Genomic DNA, 20,326 nt, shown 5'->3' with positions numbered 1-20,326 from the left:
TATTAGAAATGAAAAGAGTGCCACAGAATTGTCATAGAATTTAGAGATCCTCAAATTCAACCCCATACTTTTATAGGAAAGGAGAAAAGAAGAGGTAATTTCATTTCCTTAAGGCAACTTGCAATTTAGGATGACGATCTAGTTTTCATGTTTCTAAAACCAGATTTTCTATCACTGTAAATTGCTGAGGGTTGGCTACTTGGCACATTCACTCAGGTTACATTATCAGGTTGATTTAGAGCTGAAAAAAGTGTGCTACAGGGCAGACAAAGACGATAAAGGTAAGTTAGAGGGATGACCAAGACTTTAGCAAGAGACTTGAGAAGGAAGGGGGCCCAGAAAGGAGGGCGATATCCAAAGTAAAGAGAGGGCCAAGCGACCAAGCAGACAAGCACCTCTGGTGTTAAGTGAATCAATAGAAGAGTAGAAGTGATTCTATATTAATCACAGAAATGATAGCAAAGTCTCTCCTCCTTTAATGAACACAGGATATAGGTATATGGAGAAATAAGATGTAAATCTTTACTCATTTTTTTTCTACCTTCTCAAGGCCAGCACACAAAATATAATCTATAAGCATGAGTCACACACCACGGACCATAAAATTGATCTAGACCTTCATTTTCCAAACCTTTTCCAAAATGTTAATCTCCTTGGAAGTTCCTGTGTAACTTCATAAACCAATTTCCAATTGCTAAAAAAGCAAAATATTTTACATAAAGGCATCAGATCGCCCTAGTTCACAAACCTGGACTACGATATAGAAGAACGTACTTCAAGCTAATACTGAACATATAAAACATAGTTTTTGTTTTGCTTTATAATTAATCAGAAAAAAAAAAAACAACACTTACTCCCAGAGTTATATGGAAGCCTGAATTCCCCGAGATTATCCTTGTAATTTATATATTTGGTCCCATGAGGTCTGCTAAAATGTGGTTAACTGGCAGGGCACACTCTGAACAGTTTAACGTTCTCTTGGGACTGTGCTTTTCTTATCACCATACCAGAGCCAAGATCATTTTCAATAGAGCCAATACCATTTCAATGCTATCAATAAAGCCAAAACCATTTCAGTACTATCCCTATTCTTCCAGTAGAAAATTAGGAAATTAAAGCACAGTGGTTAAATACTTTTCCCGTCCTTAAGTAAGCAGTAGTAGTCATTTAAACCCAAGAATGGTGAATTGGTCTCAGAGATGTCTAATACAGAAGAGTCTGCTTTTCACCTAAAATTTTATGATCCACTGGAGTGAGGAGGAGAGTAGGTTAGCTGAGGTTCAAGCGTGCTGGGGAAGCTCGTGTTCTGTGACTAGAGGGGTAATTCTCAGGGATCTGACTCTTCAGGGATCTAGCCGGGTTTCAGTGCTCTCATCTCAGTGTTAAGAACTGTACATCTCCTAGTCCTGGAGATAAATTACGGCATGAGACAGAAGAATTGGGCAGAGCTGGTAAGAAGGCATGTATTCACTGCCTGAATCAACGTGGACGTGCATGCCCCTTGCAATTCAGATAATTGTTCAGGGACCATGGGCTTACTCGGGCACCTCAGATTCTGGGATAATGGGAAAGCAGGTGATATAGAAGCAAGCAAGCTGGTAATATCTTTTCTTCTCGAACAAACTACAATAAAAGGCCATCCCCATATGCACCAAATCCATATTCTTCTCAGTCAGGAAGTTTGCCCACACCATCTCTGGTCCTAGGGACCTCTATGCACATTCCTGACCCACACCCACTGTACCAATGAGAGTCCCCTTTCTTTAGGCTTGAGTTTTTTTTTGTGCTGTGCAAAACCCATCTCTTATTCTTTTCCTCATGAAGAAAGTATTGGTTATTAAGTATATTAATGCTATCGTTTTAAAATGTGATAATTATAAAAGATTTTCTGCACTATGTTTAACAGCAGGAAACATTCACCTCATCTGTCCTCTTAAGCACTGACATGTAGCAGGCATACCTTGGGGATTTATCTTTTGGGTTTTAATTTAGGCATCATAGTTGTATGTGAAGAAGCACAATGATTTAGGGCAGTAAGAATCACCAAATAATTCTGCATAGAATGTCATAATTATTCTCATTAGGAGTACATCTGAAAATGGGAGTTCTCTCTGTCAATTAGCCAAATATGCTAATTTCTCTACAGATAGATGCTTGATGTTAACAGCAAATTCTATGGGCATGGGGAAAACATTGCTCGGCAGGCATTTAGAGTGGAAGGGTTTAGCTGCAGTGAAGAAAAACAGACAATGGAGGGGTCCCTGGGTGGCTCAGTCAGTTAAGCATCTGACTTCAGCTCAGGTCATGATCTCAGTTCCTGGGTTTGAGCCCCATGTCGTGCTCTGTGCCGGCAGCTCCGAGCCTGGAGCCTGCTTCAGATTCTGGGTCTCCCTCTCTCTCTGCCTCTCCCCCACTCATGCGGTCTCTCTCACACACACACAAAATAAACATTTAAAATTTTTAAAGAAAGAAAGAAAGATAAATAGACAATGGGAAAACAGAGACAAACATTCAACTTTTAGGAAAATAGGATATATTCCGACCTTACAGAATAGATGACAGAAAACTTGCAGAATTTTTCAGTTATGGGAGCAATCTGCTATATAAATAAACACAGGTACATATGTATATATACACTCATACCTATAAATACACATAAGTATGATAGTTTTATTTACTGCTTTATGATTTTACATGTGTACATAAGTATATCAGTTGGCAGTAACCCATTTCCTAGGTTTCTCAAGTACATCAAAACTAAAACTTTCATTTGGATTACACTGCAGCCTGAGGGACAGTTCTGCATCTGTGGCCTCATTATATTCTGTCATAAGAACACACTTGGACTACCAAATGGCACGCTAGAGCCTGTCTGAACTTGACATGGACACTAGTTAACTTTAGCTGCCAATCATCATTCAAACTACATGGGAGCTGCAGCAATATGGCGGCATATAAAGGCAGAGAGAGATTTCATTCTAGTACGTAGCCAGTATTAGCAGGGATGGGTTTTTGTTCATCTGTGTTGTTTACCCTTACACCTGGATTATTCCTCTGAGCTATGAGATCTTTCAGATCCAAACTTGGAGGCATCCTCCCAGTACGAACAAGTACGGAGAAGTCCTTTCCTCAGGGGCACTCTTAACCAGCTTCCCAGCACTGCTTTAACTAAATATCACTAACTGGGCAGCTTAAAACAACAGAACTTATTCTCTCACAGTTTGGGAGGCTGGACATCCAAAATCAAGGTGTTGGCGGGGCCATGCTCCTCCCCTTGTAAGCTTTAGAAAAGACTCCTTCCCTGCCTCCTCCTAGCTTCTAGAAGTTGCTGGTGATACAGACATTTCTTAGTTTGAAACCCCATCATTCCAACTTTCGCTTCCATTTCTACATGTTCCATTTCCACATGGCCTTCTTCTCTCTCTCTCTCCGTCTCTTCTGTCTCTGTGTGTCTCCAAATCTCATTCTCTTTACAAGGCCTGATCTGGAGCTCACCCTAATCCACAATAACCTAAACCGATATGACCTCAACTTGATCACACTGCAGAGACTCTAGATCCAAATAAAGTCATATTCATAGGTATCAGGGTTAGAATTTGAATGTATCCTTTTGGAGGACACAACTCAACCCACAACAGCACTCAAGTGGCAAAATTAACTTAATATACCTCCAAAAATGTTCATTTTTCTTTGTCCCTCCTGAGAGACTCATTATGTTCAACAGTATCTTTTTCTGGTCTTCTTCTCCCGCCCCGGGGTCTAGTTATTTTCACAGTTAGCCATGGCATTTATCTCATGGATGGAGAACAGCCGCTGGATAAGCTTGATTCTTTGTTTCTTGCTTGTTTGTTCTTTGGCTCTCAATTTTCTAGATTCCACAGGAAAGAGGTCACTCTATCCGTGTTTCTGGGAGACCCAGGCCTTTATTTGTTGATTCAGTTTATTTACATGTGACCTGCTGACTTGGTTAAACACCCTTCCACAGCCTGATCTAAATATACTACAAGGAATGTTGATAGTAGAAATAATATATAGCCTTTAATAAATCACTCAAGAGCTGACATTCCTTTGTGAACACTTGATGTAATTAAGAGGGAAGAAAAAAGAAAAACTAAATAAAAAAGAAAAAAATGTAATCAAGTAGGTTGACAACCAGCAAAAGATAATTAAAATGATCCTGTTTTGTTTCTCCATTTCATTAACATGCAAATGAGATTCATGAAGTTTGATACTGTGGTTCACCAAGAGCCAGAGAAACGAATTAAGAATGAAAATGAGTCTCACTGGTGGAGACTTCTGGCGAGTCTATAAATTAATGAGAAATACGATTTGATCCAATTCATAACTTATATACATTTTGTGTGATTTATTGAATCTCAGCAAATGAAATAAAGATAGTTAAATTAAATTTTGTATCCTTCCATGGGCCAAATCCTAGGAAAGCTCCTATTTCTCAAACAGAGCAGTGGTAAATGTTATACCCTGCCTTACTTTGGAAAGGAGTATAAGAGAGAGACCTCACTGCAAGATCAGTGCTGTGATGTCAGCATTCCTGCTTGGAAAAGCACAGGTTCAAGAGTTGGACTGGTCTGCAGAGGGGCTAGGAGAGCTCACTTGCCTGTGGTCAGGAAAGGATTCAGAATTGCAAATAAGGAGAGAGAGTCCAATAACCCTCACTCTAAGGCAAATAAAAGGAACGGACAAGCAGTATCTACACAAATATATCCAAGGCCCCACAAATTCCCTATTTGATCAAGGATCTCCGTTCTTACTCTCCATTGATGCTTTCACACTCAGATACACCCAAAGGTGACTGTCGCAAATAATATGAGATGACATTTTAAAATAAACTTAAATTTATTAAGTCATGCTAAGGTGTTAGATATTTATCATGTGTACCAGATGGCAAAACACAGACACACAGACACACACACACAGACACACACACACACACACACACAATTTGATCTATGTGTTACATCCAATGTGCATCGTGCTGAAACACTACAACAGCACCGAGGATAACATCAAGGAGAAAAATGAAAAGAAGTGGCTGACATATGGCATGCAAGAAGGGGATAATAAATGAGCAAATCACGGTTTCAATAATATATGATGTCGGTGTCTATTTTTTCCATGGTTGCTAAAAACGTTTTCTGTGTTAAAACTGCCAAGCCTCTTTCTATAGAATGTGAGTGCAGATGGCTTTTGCCTTCACGTATTATGGAAAGGGGCCATGATGATGCTGTCTCTAAGTGCACAGAGTTTTGAAATTCTCTCTTAGTTCAACGGCAAGTTGCCTTTTAATTATCTGCGCTTTCCCTTAAACATATTCAAGCGATCAAACACAACCTACCTATGAGACTGTCAACAATATGAACTGCATATTCCTAGAGGAGCATGAAACTTATTAAGTTCCCATTCCTCCACAGGAGAGAGAATCATGCCATCTATACTGAGAATTGCGCAAACTGAGGACTCCTTATTTTTAAATAACTAGCGTCTTTGAAAATTACTTCTTCTCACAAGCTTCCTGTTTAACTTGAAATAGGGGGTCAATTAGATTTTTCATGGCTACTATATACATAATGATTAGATCTTGTTTTAGAAACGTTTACGTCATAAGATAAATATAAAAGCTCACCATACTGAAGGATTTCAGTTCTTTGGGTGCTGAAATGATGACACGGGCTTTAAAATAGGATGTGACCCTTTGCCATCCCAGAACCAGTCCTATATGTGATATACTTGTGAGTTTCAGCCATTTGCTTATGGAGACATGTACATCCTTTTACAATAGGTCACTTATAATGATTTCATTAAAAGAGAATGGAAAATTAGGGAGATTCAAACGAACCAATCAAAAGGTAAAAAGCAGACTTACCATCTCTTCGATTTAGCCTTGCAAATCCAGGACCGTGACTGCTAGAAAGTTCAGATGAACTGCTGAACGATGCCGGAGACAAGGCAGACACCAGAGGCTCATCACAATCATCTGCCAAAAGGGAAAATCCACATTCAGGTTAGTACAGTGCTGACAACTTTCTTGGATTACATAGGTCAAACAAACAAACAAACAAAACAAAAAATACTAGGATCTCTAACAATATGCCCACTGCTTATATGCAATTTTCTCCTGGAGGCCTAATAAGTTCAATAAGAAAAGAAAAAAAAAAACTTAAAGACAAGAGAATATGAAGAAAAATTTTGTAGAAATTATAAAATAATATAGTATCTTGAGATAGAAAAGATTTACCTAAGCAAGAAACAAAAATACCTAATCAGTATATAAATTTACAAGTCAATGTATGTAAGGAAAGATTTATAAATAAAACTATATTAAAATCAAGAAATCATGGTTGCTAAAAGATGCGTAAAAAAAAATCACATGTGGAAAGTACATGCAAAACAGCATGTGATTAGTATTCAAAATTAAGGGAAACAAAATAAAATAAAGACAAAAACTACCTTTAAATTGGTTCGAAAAAAACCCTTGGAAAAATGGCACAAGGCAAGACCAGAGAGTTCACATAACAGAATGTATATAAACCGATGTTCAAACTCATCAGTAAAAAGAAGTGTAAATCAAGACTACAATGAGATGCTATTTTACAGACAGTATATTCGCAAGATTTTAGAATTCTGACACTACCAGATCATCCAGAGAGTGAGGGCCAAGAGAAGTTCCAACAGGTGGGAGTGTAAATCTGAGCACCTATTTTAAAAACATAATTTGTCACTAGCTCTTGCATTTGAACTTTTCTGTACCCCCATGTTCCTCCAATTCCATTGACATGGATGTCCTCCTGGGGAGAACGTCCCCATGATGAAACACTGGTCTCAAGGAGTTTGCCTTCCTACCCAACGATGTAATACAAATACCAGCATCTTCTCGGTCCATTGAAAAGAGAAAAGTTGCGAATCACTGACCTAGAGAAACTCTTGCATTTGTACACCAGGAGATGTGCAATTTCCGGCAACATTGCTCATAATAGGAAAAAATCGTTGACAACTCAAACATCCAATGACCACAGAACAGATCAATAAATCACAGTACTCTTCACAATGGAAACACATATAGCAGTACAAAGGAACTACATCAATGCACACCGAAGATAATGGTTGGATCTTAGAAACAAAACAGGTCTGATAGTTTTGAGAATCTTAAAACTAAGCAAAGCTGAGTAATACGTTGTTTAAGAATATACATAATTTTAAAAAAACAAAGAAATGAAAAACATAAAATTCAGGACAATGGTTACTTCCAGAGGAAGGCGATGTGTATGTGTGTATACATACATGCATGTATATATCAATACACATGCACATACGGATATATACAAAGTATATACCTATCATCTATCTTGTTAATGTGTATCACATATAAAATTAAAACTAAGGCATGAAGAGAGAGGGAAAGTATAAGAATAATCTCACGGAAACTGAGGGCTCATGGGGGGGTGGGGGAGAGGGGAAAGTGGGCGATGGGCATTGAGGAGGGCACCTGTTGGGATGAGCACTGGGTGTTGTATGGAAACCAATCTGACAATAAATTATATATGAAAAAAAAAGAATAATCTCATGGAGACCATGTTGTAATATATGTTTTATTTTATTCAGGTAATTCTTCATTCCATGCAACCTTTACATATTTGTCTTTTATTTTATATAATTATCAAGTTGTTGTCAGTTTTTACTTTAATCAGAAAAAATATTTGTCTCATATTTGGGATTTAACACAACTGGTAATTAAAAATCAGGCAGGGTTATTGTCCCAATTATTTACCAATAATTTAATTTAAATTAAATTAAGCTAGGGATTATCTAAATTCATCTGAAATTTTATAAAGCTCATTCTGCCTGAACAGTTTAAAAAAAAACAGTCGTTGGTAGTTTCATTGCTAAAGCATTCAAACTACAATATTTTTCTGCAGTCCTATTTGAAATGTGTTTTTTCTTTAAAGCCAAATGTCTCAAATATAAGAGATAAGTAAAAATTTGCCAACTTAACATTGGCACGCCTTTCAGAAGAATTTGCCTGAGATGGCATTTTACTTTTTAAGACGGTCTCATTTTCATTTAAAGCACACTTTTTCTTCCTGCACACCTGAAATTCTTTAGCTGACTCTTAAGACAGACTTGATAACTGGCCCACAGTTCCTGCATGTCTATTGACTGGCTTAAGTACTGACACTGTTGATCTGGTGGTAATTCAAGTATTAAGGAGTGTAGACATAAAGAGACACACAATCCACAGAGCGATGAAGGAAGTTCAGATTGTGCCCAACCAGGAGTAACTACCAAACGGCTTTCGTACACTGTGCAAAAGACAACGTGTGCATCTGCGCGTACAAATGAGTGTGTTATCTCTACAGGGGGTGCACGTGTGGGTGTGTGTTTACCAGAAGGACAGTCACTTTTGAATCATTATCAGTATTCAGGTGTACGTGTGACCCAAAAAAGCGTGTTTAACTGCAATTTTCAATCGATTATGCAGATTCAAATCGATGTTTCAGATGTAAAATGTCTCTCCAGTGCAATCACTCTTGAGGGCATATATTTACTGCTCATTTGTTTTTGCCATTATAAACTGAGAATCAATACTGTTCTATTTTTAGCCTAAAATGGGATTAAAATAAGAGAAGGTGCGTTTATTTCATTTATGGGGGAAAGAATATGGGGTATGGAAAATGGATCAGGGAGGCTTCTGGTGTTTGGTAAACTTCCAGTTGTTGGCCTGAGTGGTGATTACATGGTGTTATTATGTTTTGCAACGAGCATACACATATCCCCATGATCTATGGTATGTTTATCTGGCAATAAAATCTTCTAAAGTTATTCTTATATACAACTAATAATAAGGGGTACCTGGGTGGCTCAGTCGGTGAGGCATCCGACTCTTGATTTCAGCTCAGGTCATGGATCTCTCAGTTTGTCAGATGGAGCCCTACATCAGGCTCTGCACTGACAGCACAAAGCCTGCTTGGGATTCTCTCTCTCGCTCGCTCGCTCGCTCGCTCCCCCTGTCCTCTCCTGATCATGTGCTTGCTTTCTCTCCCTCTCTCAAAATAAATTAATAAACATTTTTTAAAACACTAATAATAACAGGGGCGCCTGGGTGGCTCAGTCGGTTGACTGTCCGACTTTGGCTCAGGTCATGATCTCACAGTCTGTGAGTTGGAGCCCCGCGTCAGGCTCTGGGCCGACAGAGCCTGAAGCCTACTTCAGATTCTATGTCTCCCCCTCTCTCTACCCCTCCCCTGCTCATGCTCTGTGTCTCTCTGTCTCTCGATAGTAAAAAAATGTTAAAAAATTAAAAAAAACTAATAATAACCAACACATGTTCAGTGAGGATGCTGTACTAAGAACTTACCCATTTTACACATAGTTATTAATCTTTACTACTCTTCTTTAAGATACCAATATTACTGTTATTTTACAAATGAGGTAATCGAAATACAGACTTTGGTTAATTTGCTTGCCTCACTGTAGCGGAACCATGGTATTTAAAAAAGTGAGATGGGGTCTAGAATCCAGTGTGTAAGAACACTATAACTACAACTATTATTTCTTTAGGTTGGGAGTATAGGAATTTCACCAGATACCATAACGACATAAATAACATCTCTCTCAAGAAGTTGTACACTTCAATTCCAGATGTGCCAAGCAACTTATTACCAAAAAACCATAAAGTAATAAACAAACAAACAACAAAACTATTGATCTTTAATAGTCTTGAACCACAGGAGCAAGGACTCAGACAGCAGTATGGAGTCTGGAGTAAAAGGAGTATTTCCCTCAAGACACTAATAAAATGGAATTCTAGATTAAGTATCAGTCTCCTGTGAATTTAATTCCAGAAAACAAATTTTCTCTGACTGTACCAGTAATTGCAGCAAAATGCAGGCCCTGGACATAGCTGAGAACCACAACAGGAGGTGAGTTAGACGCCCCAGGGGAATTCAGCAACGTCTGGAGACACTTTGAGCATCACAACTTGGGCATATTCTAGAATCTAGTGGGTTGAGACCAGGGATGCTGCTTAAACATCCTATGGTGTACAGGCAGCCCTCATGACAAAGAATTATCCAGTCCCAAATGTCAATAGTGCAGTGGTTGAGAAACCCTATCCTAGACTCCAGTAAAAGAAACTGGGTGAACTCATCTTCTCCGGACTAATCTCTCATCTAGCACTCCCGGTTTCCTCAAATTCTCATGATTATTAGCTCTAATTTACAGCTTCTCAGAGTGCATATGAACATTGTTCAGAGTGCATAAATATGTCATAAATGAAATAATATACTGAAATAATATATATTTATTATATACTGAAATAATCTGAAATAGTATATTATTTCAAATCTGAAATAATATACTATTTCAGTTCAAAACATAATAGTATTATTTTTAAATAAAATACTAGATCACATCATTACCATCCTGGTTCCTTCACTAGGGACATACATATGTGTCGCAGACCATGAATCTGGAGTTCTCTCTTGTCCATCAAGAGAGCAGATGCAGAATTGAAAACAAGAGGGGTTAATGTCTGGGAGGAGACAAGAGCCCCAAGCAGGGGTTTCCTCTCGGTATTTATTGAGCTCTCAAGATCTTACACCCATGGTGAAAGTGGAGAAAACAATGAGACAGTAATGATTAACTTGTGTGTGTAAGAAGCAAAGGGTCTGGTGGGGCACGTGGAGTTTGTGATCAAAGTATACTGGCACCAGACGGATATAACAAGTGATATAACAAGTTACTTGTGATCCTATTACAATATCTCTCTCACTAACCCTGGGCCCTTTCTCCCTATGGTGGCAGCTTTCTGCCCTAAGCTTTCTTAACCCATTTATGTAAGTATAAGGAATTCTTGACCTCATTTCCCACATATATGTACGTATATTATTATACACATAATAGTATACATGTATTATAGTATACACATATATGTATGTATAAATTTGTATAGTTGGATATGTACAAATGTGTATTTATGTATGTATAATATGCATAAATATGTTAATACATGATTATAATACATATATGTACATACATATGTATGTACATATACATTTATTAAAATGTATACATGTACATGTGTATAAAAGCTGTATAAATGCTAAGTTAGCCATCAAGTTCTAAGTGATGGCATATACTCACTGTATGGTATCCTTATATAAAATGTATCCATATATTTTTGTATGTATACATATTATATACACAAATGTGTGATTAATAAAAATATATAATCATATGTATTATGCATATATGTATTCTATATACATATTAATAAATATGAATTCATACATACTTCATACATACTTGAAATATATATCTACATTACATAGTTTATATATATGTATGTATAAGTGTATACATATGTGCATTTATATGTGTAAATAATATTTTGTAGATTTACATGCTATATATGCATTAGCACACATGTAGTTACATGTCTAAATATGCTACATAATATGTACATATTATGCATTATATAATAGTATAAACATATACATACATTTACATACAACACCTGTATTAAATATACCATGTGCATATTTACACATGTAAATATATAGTGTTCAAGTGTGGTGCCTTTGAACACCCACCCCTGCAAGTCTCCAGGGGACTGCCCTCCACAGAAGCTGCCAAGCAGGGAGAGGACGACGAGGCCCCCTTCCTCCTGCTGTGAGCAGATGAGCTACTGGGCCTGGGGCCCTGACCTCACCCCACTTCTCTTCCAGAGCTGCGGCCCACTCTCCTCTGCTTCCTGCACATTGCTGGCACATGTGTGCCCCTCGCCCCCCTTCTGTCCAGCACTTGCTCTGCGTTGGCGTGGAAGCCCTAACTCCCAGCTCCCCTGGGGCTGTCTTTTGACACGGAGAAGGAAGGTTTCTAAATTGCAGGAGCAGGATGGAACTTCTTCCATGCCCTCCCCAACTTTTTGGACAGGAGGCCCTGGGAGACTGAGGCCTTCCAGGCCCAAGTGCTGCTTTTTGTACCCCCCACCTCACGCACAGGGGTTGGACTCAGCTGTCTAACTCCCATCCCAGCAAGACAGCTCTGACCTGTGTCCTGCCATCCCCCTGAGAGCTAGGGGGAGGGACAGGGGTCAACTCAGCTTCCACCCAGGCTTTGGGCTGCCGCAGTGTATGCAGGGACTCAGCTCCCACCCCCCACCTCACCCCTCATCGAGCTTGGCGATGGAGAGGCAGCCAAGGGGAGCTGCCCTGACCCCCAGAACCAGGTGAGGACCCACGGCACAGCCTGATCTCTTTATGGCGGTTAGGGGAGGGGAGCACATCTAGGTCAAAGTGGCACAGGTGCTCATTAAGACTCCAGTCACTAATGACATTTAAAAATTCAATCATTATGGGGGAAGGCTTGTACTATTCAGCACGGTGAATAGGGCATGTTTGGTTAATTAGTGTCTTTTTCTATTAGAGGAAGAAATGGACATCTCTCTTACTTCTCTCTGTTTTTCCAAAATTATATCATTTTTTGTTCAACCTTTTTCATAGTCATATTAGAATTTCCACGTTAGCCTTGATACAGTTAGAAATGTGAAACCAGTTTTTAATGTTTTTGTAAAAAAAAAATTCTATACACTGATTACATGTAGAAGACAGTTTTAGTGAATCGTTAGAATGTCCATAGTAACCTAATTTATATTGAGACATGTTCTCACACACTCATATGTATGCGCTCACGCGCACGCACACACACACGCACACGCACACACACACACACACACACACACACACAAATCTACAGCTTTCAGGTCAACATCTCAGAAAAATCACCATTTCTTCTTCACACGAGAGAAAAACTTACAATTGTCATTAAAAAGACAATGATAAATTAGATCTCTGGCAAACTGCGTATATAAAAAACTCAAGAGCCTGTTACAAATAAAGATGCAAGCTATAGTGAAAGTATTTTAATACAGCTCGATCGAAAGTAATTTAATTTTATTTTATAAAGGGCTTTAATGGATAATTCTCATAAGTAAGTAAAAGCTGTTCAGTTTTTAATAAAAGTAATTCAATTTTCTTAATCTCTGTGTAATACTACCTGTACTAAGATAATAGGTATATATTATTAGCTGCTTATGTTCTCAGTGCTTCACATGTATTAACTCATTTGATCCTGACAAATACCCTATATTATTTGATAGTATTAACTCCATTGGACACTTGAAGAGAAAGGTACACCATGGTTAAATAATTTACCCAACAACATAGAACTCCTATTCTGAGCAAGTACACTGTTGAAACAAACACTGGTAATCTAAAATATACTTGACAAAAAAAATAGAGCTAATTTTCAGTAGCATCCAGCTTAGCTGCCTTCTCTATTATTTGGAAAACCTGCCAAAATTACTTGCATGCCTGCTAATGGATCATGTTTCCCAGACGAATATTCATTGGAGAGGACAGGATAGGATAGATAGAAAACATACTTAAAATATTTAAAAATTCCCATACAACTAGAGGCAGAGGTGGGACCCGTGACAGGGAGCTTTGGAAACATTAGAATCTGAGTCTTTTCAGAAAGACCTATTCCAAATATGCCATTGACAGAATCAGGATTAAGGAATGACCTTCCCTTCAAGAAATATATTTCCTGGAACAGAATGTTTTACTCCAATCTATATTATTGAAATTGTCATTCAGTTGAAAGTAGAAATCAACTAATTTAAGAAAGTGTGGAATTATGCTAACATATATCAAAAATACTGTATACAAGCCAAGATCTTATCTGAAAAATTAGACAATATTGTCTGAGTCAACCATAAGCCCAGTCTGAGTTCTACAAATGGTCGAGGCCTAGTTTCAAGGTTCCAGGAGTAGTCCCATCTCCCTACCCTGGAGAGACACAGGATCCAGTCCTTCAGGGCACCTCTGTCTCTTGTCCAGTGAGAAATTGGATATACAAATGGGCAATGGCCAGATTACATACAAAAATAGAACTGTGACCCATAACCTACAGTAACCAGCCCAAGAAGCCAACCTACTATCTACAGTAATAAGCCCAAAAAAGCCAAACACTAACCCCTGTAGCAACTGGCCCTAAACAGTCAGGACTCGTCTAATAACTTACAACCTCCCTAATTTTTGCCTCTGCTTCCAACTTAGCACTGGATAAATGTATTTAGTAGAGATTTCTAAATCTCTACCAAATACAGAAGAAACCAAATACACACATCTAATCAATCACATAGGATGCCCTCCTTCTACTTAGCCTGCTTTCAGCTTCCTCTTACCAGCAGCCTCCAATGCAGGTATACCTGAAGCCTCCCCTTTTTTTTCCACTATAAAGCTTCCCCCCCAACCCACCCCACCTTGAGTCTCTGCCTCAAGATGATGGTGGCTGGCTCTCTTGCTATAGGGAACTCTGGCTAACTAGCCTTTGCTTGTTCTCAAAGTCTCCTTTATTTCCATGATAATGAGTTCTTCCCAACTCTGCAAGCTCACCCCCTTATTGTAACCATCCCAGGCATTCACTCACACATCAAAGAAAAGCCACAGAAGTCCATCCTAAGAATTTACAGAAGACCCGGGAATGTATGAAAAGCATCATCAACTTCCTGATAAAAAATATATGGATCAGCACCAGGCTGTCTCTTCTGTGGAACATGCACCTTCAGTAATTCAACCTAGCTGCATAGTAGAATCACAAGGGGGAGATTTAAAACTTGCCTGTGGCTGTGCCCCATTCCAGGTCATTCGGACTTACTTTGTCTGGGGTGTAGTTTAGCCGGGACACCGTGATAGTTTGGAGACCGGTAAAAGAGACTTGCAAATTAATTCCTATCTAATGGAGAGTTTTGTTCCTTTCAAAGGCACTTTATGCTTTTCCTACTGCTTTATGAGGCTGTTTAAAGATTGAAAAATGGTTATGGTGTTACACCCCACCCCATTTTCCCTACATAGCTAAGTCAACTGACAGTGTGTGGAGGCAAATACTCCACAGTCACATTCTGGAGAGAAAAAAAAAAGAAAAAGAAAAAGAATAAGTTTTAAGGATAGTGATACAACCAGGCTAAAATAAAACATAATTTTTCAAAAGAGCAGGTAACAAAATACAGGCCAATCCTGATTTTTCTCTCTCATCATCATCCAAAATAACATTTCAACTCAATTAAATACCACTGAGTATATACTACTATTAAATTCTTTTAGCCTCTTTGAGTATTAAATTTGACCTCAGCATAAAAATTAGCATTCACTTGAGGATACTAGATTTAGATATATTAAATAAGACAAACATGAGCTTCTAACTTTGTCAGTGGCTTAAATCTAAAAATAACATATTGCTGCAATTTAAAACAAGCAAGCACGTATTGGCATTTTTTTCTAGAACGCAGTCAGACTCATGGGGGATTTTCTAGTTGTCAAGAATTCATTATTACAGCAGCCTCTCAGTTTCTAGGCATTTTCTCCTATATAAGCCATGGGTGAATTATATACATAATTGTTAATACTCTGTGATGTTAATGGGATAAGCTTTCACTTGGAGGCAAACACTGGCTTAGTGCCCCAAGTTAGATCCTTGGTTTGAATTGCTTTCCCAATTAATCTCCACAATTAATGGATTAATGGGAAGGCAGTTAACTTTTAATGACAGCACAGCCAGAGGCTGATTGATTTTAGAGGCTTAATAGCAACTATTTGAAGTCCAGATTTTAGGACAAGGAAACCTACAAATCCAACAAACAAAACCAACCAAAGGTGAAAGGGTAGAACAAATAACAAAAAGCAAAGAGAGTATGAGGGTTCCAAGAATCTGCACACATCACAGACTCTTTCCGACAAAATGGGCACATGTGACACCCACATGAATAGACTGAAGGCTTGTTCACGTATCTCTAAACAGTTCCTTTTATGACCGAATCTAAATTTCAGAACTGACTTTTGATTTCAAAAGAACTTAAAGAGAGAAACTTTACATGAGTATAAAACCCAAAATAATTCCAATAGATTGAAGAATGTAACATGTTTAAAACAGTGATAGAGTCCTTTCACAAAATTAGGATTTGTGTGGAGTTGGCACGGGGAGGGGCTCAGAACATTAATAGGGGTGTAACTTGGATAGGATATAAAGTACGCTTCAAAATAATAAAGCTGATGCCCAGTCTAAAGCAAACTCACATGTAAGGTTAAAAGCTGGTAGTTGAAAAAAATGATAATAAATGCAAATAAAAATGATGTTCAGCAAACATGGGGTCTATGCCTTTCACAATCTAAACACAAAATAGTCAAGCAAGAAAAAGGAGGAAAGACAGAGAAAATATCATGTATACATGAATCCAATGAGGTTCTGTCCACAGTTGCTCAGACACAGATTCTGGAACATTTATAGTTTAAGCTCCTACACAGGAGTTTATGTGACCCCTCCATTAGCTGCAAACGACATAGATTAAATTGACTTTAAATCTATGATAGAACAGCTAAAGTCAAATGGTAATCAAGACATGGCTTTAAAACAGAATAGGTTTAAATGTATATTATAAACAATTTTTAATCTTTTTTCTTCTTTTTTAATAGGCTCGTGTAAAAACTCTTGAGTGAACTATTACAGATAATTGTTTGTTTTTCACAGCCCAGGAATAGAGGCAGAGGAAGTAAATGGCTGCTGTAGTAGTTTGTTATTTATTGCTGATGTAACAAATGACCGCAAACTTGGTGTCTTAATTATCTTACAGTTCTGACGTCAGAAGTCCAAAATTAGCTTCATGGGCTAAAATAAGGTTTCAGCAGGTCAACGTTCCTTTTGGAGGCTCTGGGGGAGAATCTGTTCGCTTCCCTTTTCCAACCTCTGCAGGACCACTGCCTTACTCAGGGTCTCTGATCACACCTCTCCCCTGACTCCCCTCCTGCCCGTTTTCACTAATGAGAATTCTGACATTGAGCCCGCCTAGATAACCCAGGATAATCTCCCCACCTCAAGAGCCTTAATCTAATAACACCTGCAAGGTCCTTTTTGCCTTATAAGGTCAAGTCAAAGATCCCAGGGATTAAGATGTGGACATCCTTGTGGGGCGCCTGGGTGGCGCAGTCGGTTAAGCGTCCGACTTCAGCCAGGTCACGATCTCGCGGTTCGTGAGTTCGAGCCCCGCGTCGGGCTCTGGGCTGATGGCTCAGAGCCTGGAGCCTGTTTCCGATTCTGTGTCTCCCTCCCTCTCTGCCCCTCCCCCATTCATGCTCTGTCTCTCTCTGTCCCAAAAATAAATAAACGTTGAAAAAAAAAAAAATAAAGATGTGGACATCCTTGGATGGCCATTACTCTGCCTACCACAGTTACCAACTTGTAGGTGTAGAACCAAGAAAGGAATTTTTTTTGCATATTCTGTGGCTCAAATTATTGCCCACTGATTGTTAAAGAGCACTTCTGAGTCTCATGTGGGGACACACATATATTGCTTTAACGAGGAGACCTCCTGTTTTTGGTAAGCCGTTAGAGTTAATGGATTCCACACATAAGATTATAATTTGAGACAGACAAGACTGGTTCATTCCCAGAACCATTTAGGAGATTACCCCAAGCCTCTCCTCAATGCACAAAACTGGGACATTCTGAGCACCTGCTTCCTTTCCAAGTCACAGCCATACTCCCCCTTCTCCACTGATATTCCCCCTGAGAGCCACCACCTCTCCCACCCTTCTGGAAGGTACCTCCTTAAACTGAACAGGTACCTATTATGGCACCTGTTAGGTGGTCTGCATCCCCACTTCCTGAGACGAAAGTGTCTGTAGGGTCAGCATCACATGGTATCTGGCGCCTCACGCAGAAGCCAGTCTATGGTGGAGCACACTGATTTCAAATACAGCTTCGGAGCCATCCTCCCCGGGCTCAAGTCCTGCCTCTGCCAATTACTAACTGATCTTCCACACTTTATTTAAAGTGCCTTCCCCATCTCTAAATGGGGATCATGATGATACTAAGGTAAACAGGGCTTTCTGAGGATTAAATGAGTCAGCAGATAGAGGAGTACTGGCACCTGTGTATAGTTAAGTACTACGTAAGCGTCTGTGATTGCTGCCTTAAGTGTTTATTATTCTGAATTCAAAAACTTCAGGAGTTGGAAATGAATAAAATTTAGCTGGATATCTCTTACAAAATCTTATTATCATAATTTTCCCTTGAGAAGGAGAAAGAAAGAGGATAGCATTTAACATGCCTAACCACAATGCCATCTTCGCTCTAAAAAAAAATTGGTACAGAATTATTAACCCCAAAAAGGAAGTAGAATGTCCTTGTGATGCACTGTTTTCCTATTAAGAAACAACTTTTAATGTTCTAAAAGGCCATGTTTTTCTTTATGTCCCTCGAGCTTTAGATTTGTTTCATTTGCTCCGGAAAAACAGAATTTAAGGCAGCCTATGATGCAAAAATGGAGTGGCCACCATTCCCAAGGAAAATGGAAAAGAATTCAGGGAACACAGGCATCTCTTCATTAGGACACCTATGATGATGTAGTTAGAATGTTCAGAGCATTCATGCTGTGCCCAGCTGTATCGCATGTGCATGAAGTCACAGCAATGATGACCTCCTAAGTATGTGCTATTTCCATTAACTGATATTTTCAACCTGAAATTGCCATGTTTTAGACTTGGATTCCTAGCGGGAAAATTGAGTAAGCCTCAATTCAGTTCCTATTCTAGTCATATTAGATGATATTTCGACATTTCTGAGCAAATAGGCGATTTTATTACTAAATTATTTTGAGAGTTGTTATTTGTACCTCAAAATATCACACTTAAAGATGAAGGCTGAAATGCTTCACAGTGATGAGGAGTTTTTGCAGATAAATGCTTTTTAATAGGCAAGCCCGTAAAGCAATTCTGATAAACAGCTATTTCTGACTGAGGGTGGGAAAGAGGGTACCAAGCCAACTAGAAACAATAAGCTTCCCTGAGTAATAACATGAAATTAGATGGAGGAAATTTGTTTCATTGGTTGAGATTATTGTGTTTGATTTCATAATCAAGCAACGGATAAGCTCCGCTGGCCTTGGGGTACACTTCCCTGGTTTTGGCAGCTTAATTAAAAGCTGGCTGAGCAGATGTGAGCTAGCTCAACAAGAGAACAGGCTGATGATACCTGGTCCGAGCTCTGGAACCTCTTTTTTCCAGCAAGGCCACACCCCCACCACAGAACCACCACTCTCTCAAGGACACCAAGATATTTCCAGTCCCTTATCTCCTTAAATACTAGTAGTGCCCTGGCACAGTCCCCTCCCCGCTGGAAAGATAGCCAAGTGTGTGAACCCCTCAGAAGGCAAAATTCTAAGGCAGCCCCTTATTATGGACATCTGGTATAACCTTCTCCCCTTGAGTGCAGGCAAAACCTGTGAATCCAATGCAATATCATTCCCGTGATCATGTTACATTAAATGGCAAAGGGTATTTTGCAGATGTCGTTAATTAATTAAGATCCCTAATTTAGCTGACTTTTAGTGACTCAAAAGGGAGATTATCCTGAGTGGACACAACCTGATCAGGGGAGCCCTTCAAAAAGTACTGAAGGTCAAAGACACAAAGAAGTCAGAGAGACATGAGGCATGAGTGAAATTGCTCCCACCGCCCTTGAAGGAACAAACTGCCATATTGCGGAGAGAGCCATATGGTAAGCAATGGTGGGTGGCCCGTAAGAACAAAGAACGGACCCAGACTGACAGCAAGCAAGAAAATCAAGGGCCTCAACTGCAAGGAACTAAACTCTGCTAAGAAATATGTGAGCTTGAGAGGATGCCCAAGCTTTAGATGAGATTGCAGGATGCACCCTTAGCATTTCTAGGTCATTCATCTTACTGTAACCCTCCCAACATCCCGATAACATTCCTTATACCAAATGCTGGGAACTCATTTACTTCCAGGTCTTTCAAATTATCTGAGTTCACGTATTATTTACAAATACCATTATGTTAGCTGTAATCGTTATCTTAGATGTACGTACATCTCAAATTAGACCAGAAATTATTTAAAAATAGAAAACACATGTTTCTATTCCTTTACATATCCTGCCATCATCTGCTTTTGGCTTCAAAACATAATTCTTTAAAAAATCTTTGAATAGTTGCCATTTGACTTTAGAACTTAGAATAATTCACTTAAAATAATCCTTAGAACTTTGAACATGCTGATGGGATCATGGGATTGCCATGATAACGTCATTTGTTTTTTGAGGACTACCATGCCTTAAAACTTGATAATTCTTTGTCTAGCACAAGACAAAACTCAACAGTGTCGTTCAAAATCTTTCTTTTTTTTTTTTTTTAATTTTTTTTTAACGTTTATTTATTTTTGGGACAGAGAGAGAC

The 20,326-nt window shown here is 38.8% G+C and overlaps 1 protein-coding gene across 3 annotated transcripts in view; it reads right to left on the bottom strand.

Moving 5' to 3' along the window:
• Window positions 1-20,326, bottom strand: part of CNTNAP4 (contactin associated protein family member 4) — a 256,666-nt gene that overhangs the window by 212,128 nt on the left and 24,212 nt on the right. For all 3 annotated transcript variants that reach the window (XM_040443180.1, XM_040443179.1, XM_040443178.1), the window contains exon 2: window positions 5,885-5,995. In XM_040443180.1, the coding sequence (XP_040299114.1) occupies window positions 5,885-5,995 (111 nt within the window). The remainder of the gene's footprint in view (window positions 1-5,884; window positions 5,996-20,326) is intronic.

This window comes from Herpailurus yagouaroundi, unplaced genomic scaffold (genome assembly GCF_014898765.1).
Source record: "Herpailurus yagouaroundi ecotype Mexico unplaced genomic scaffold, PumYag 190, whole genome shotgun sequence".
In the NCBI taxonomy this organism is placed as follows: Eukaryota; Metazoa; Chordata; class Mammalia; order Carnivora; family Felidae; genus Herpailurus; species Herpailurus yagouaroundi.
Note: the sequence above shows the minus strand (reverse complement) of the source record. Positions and strands in the feature narration are given on the sequence as shown.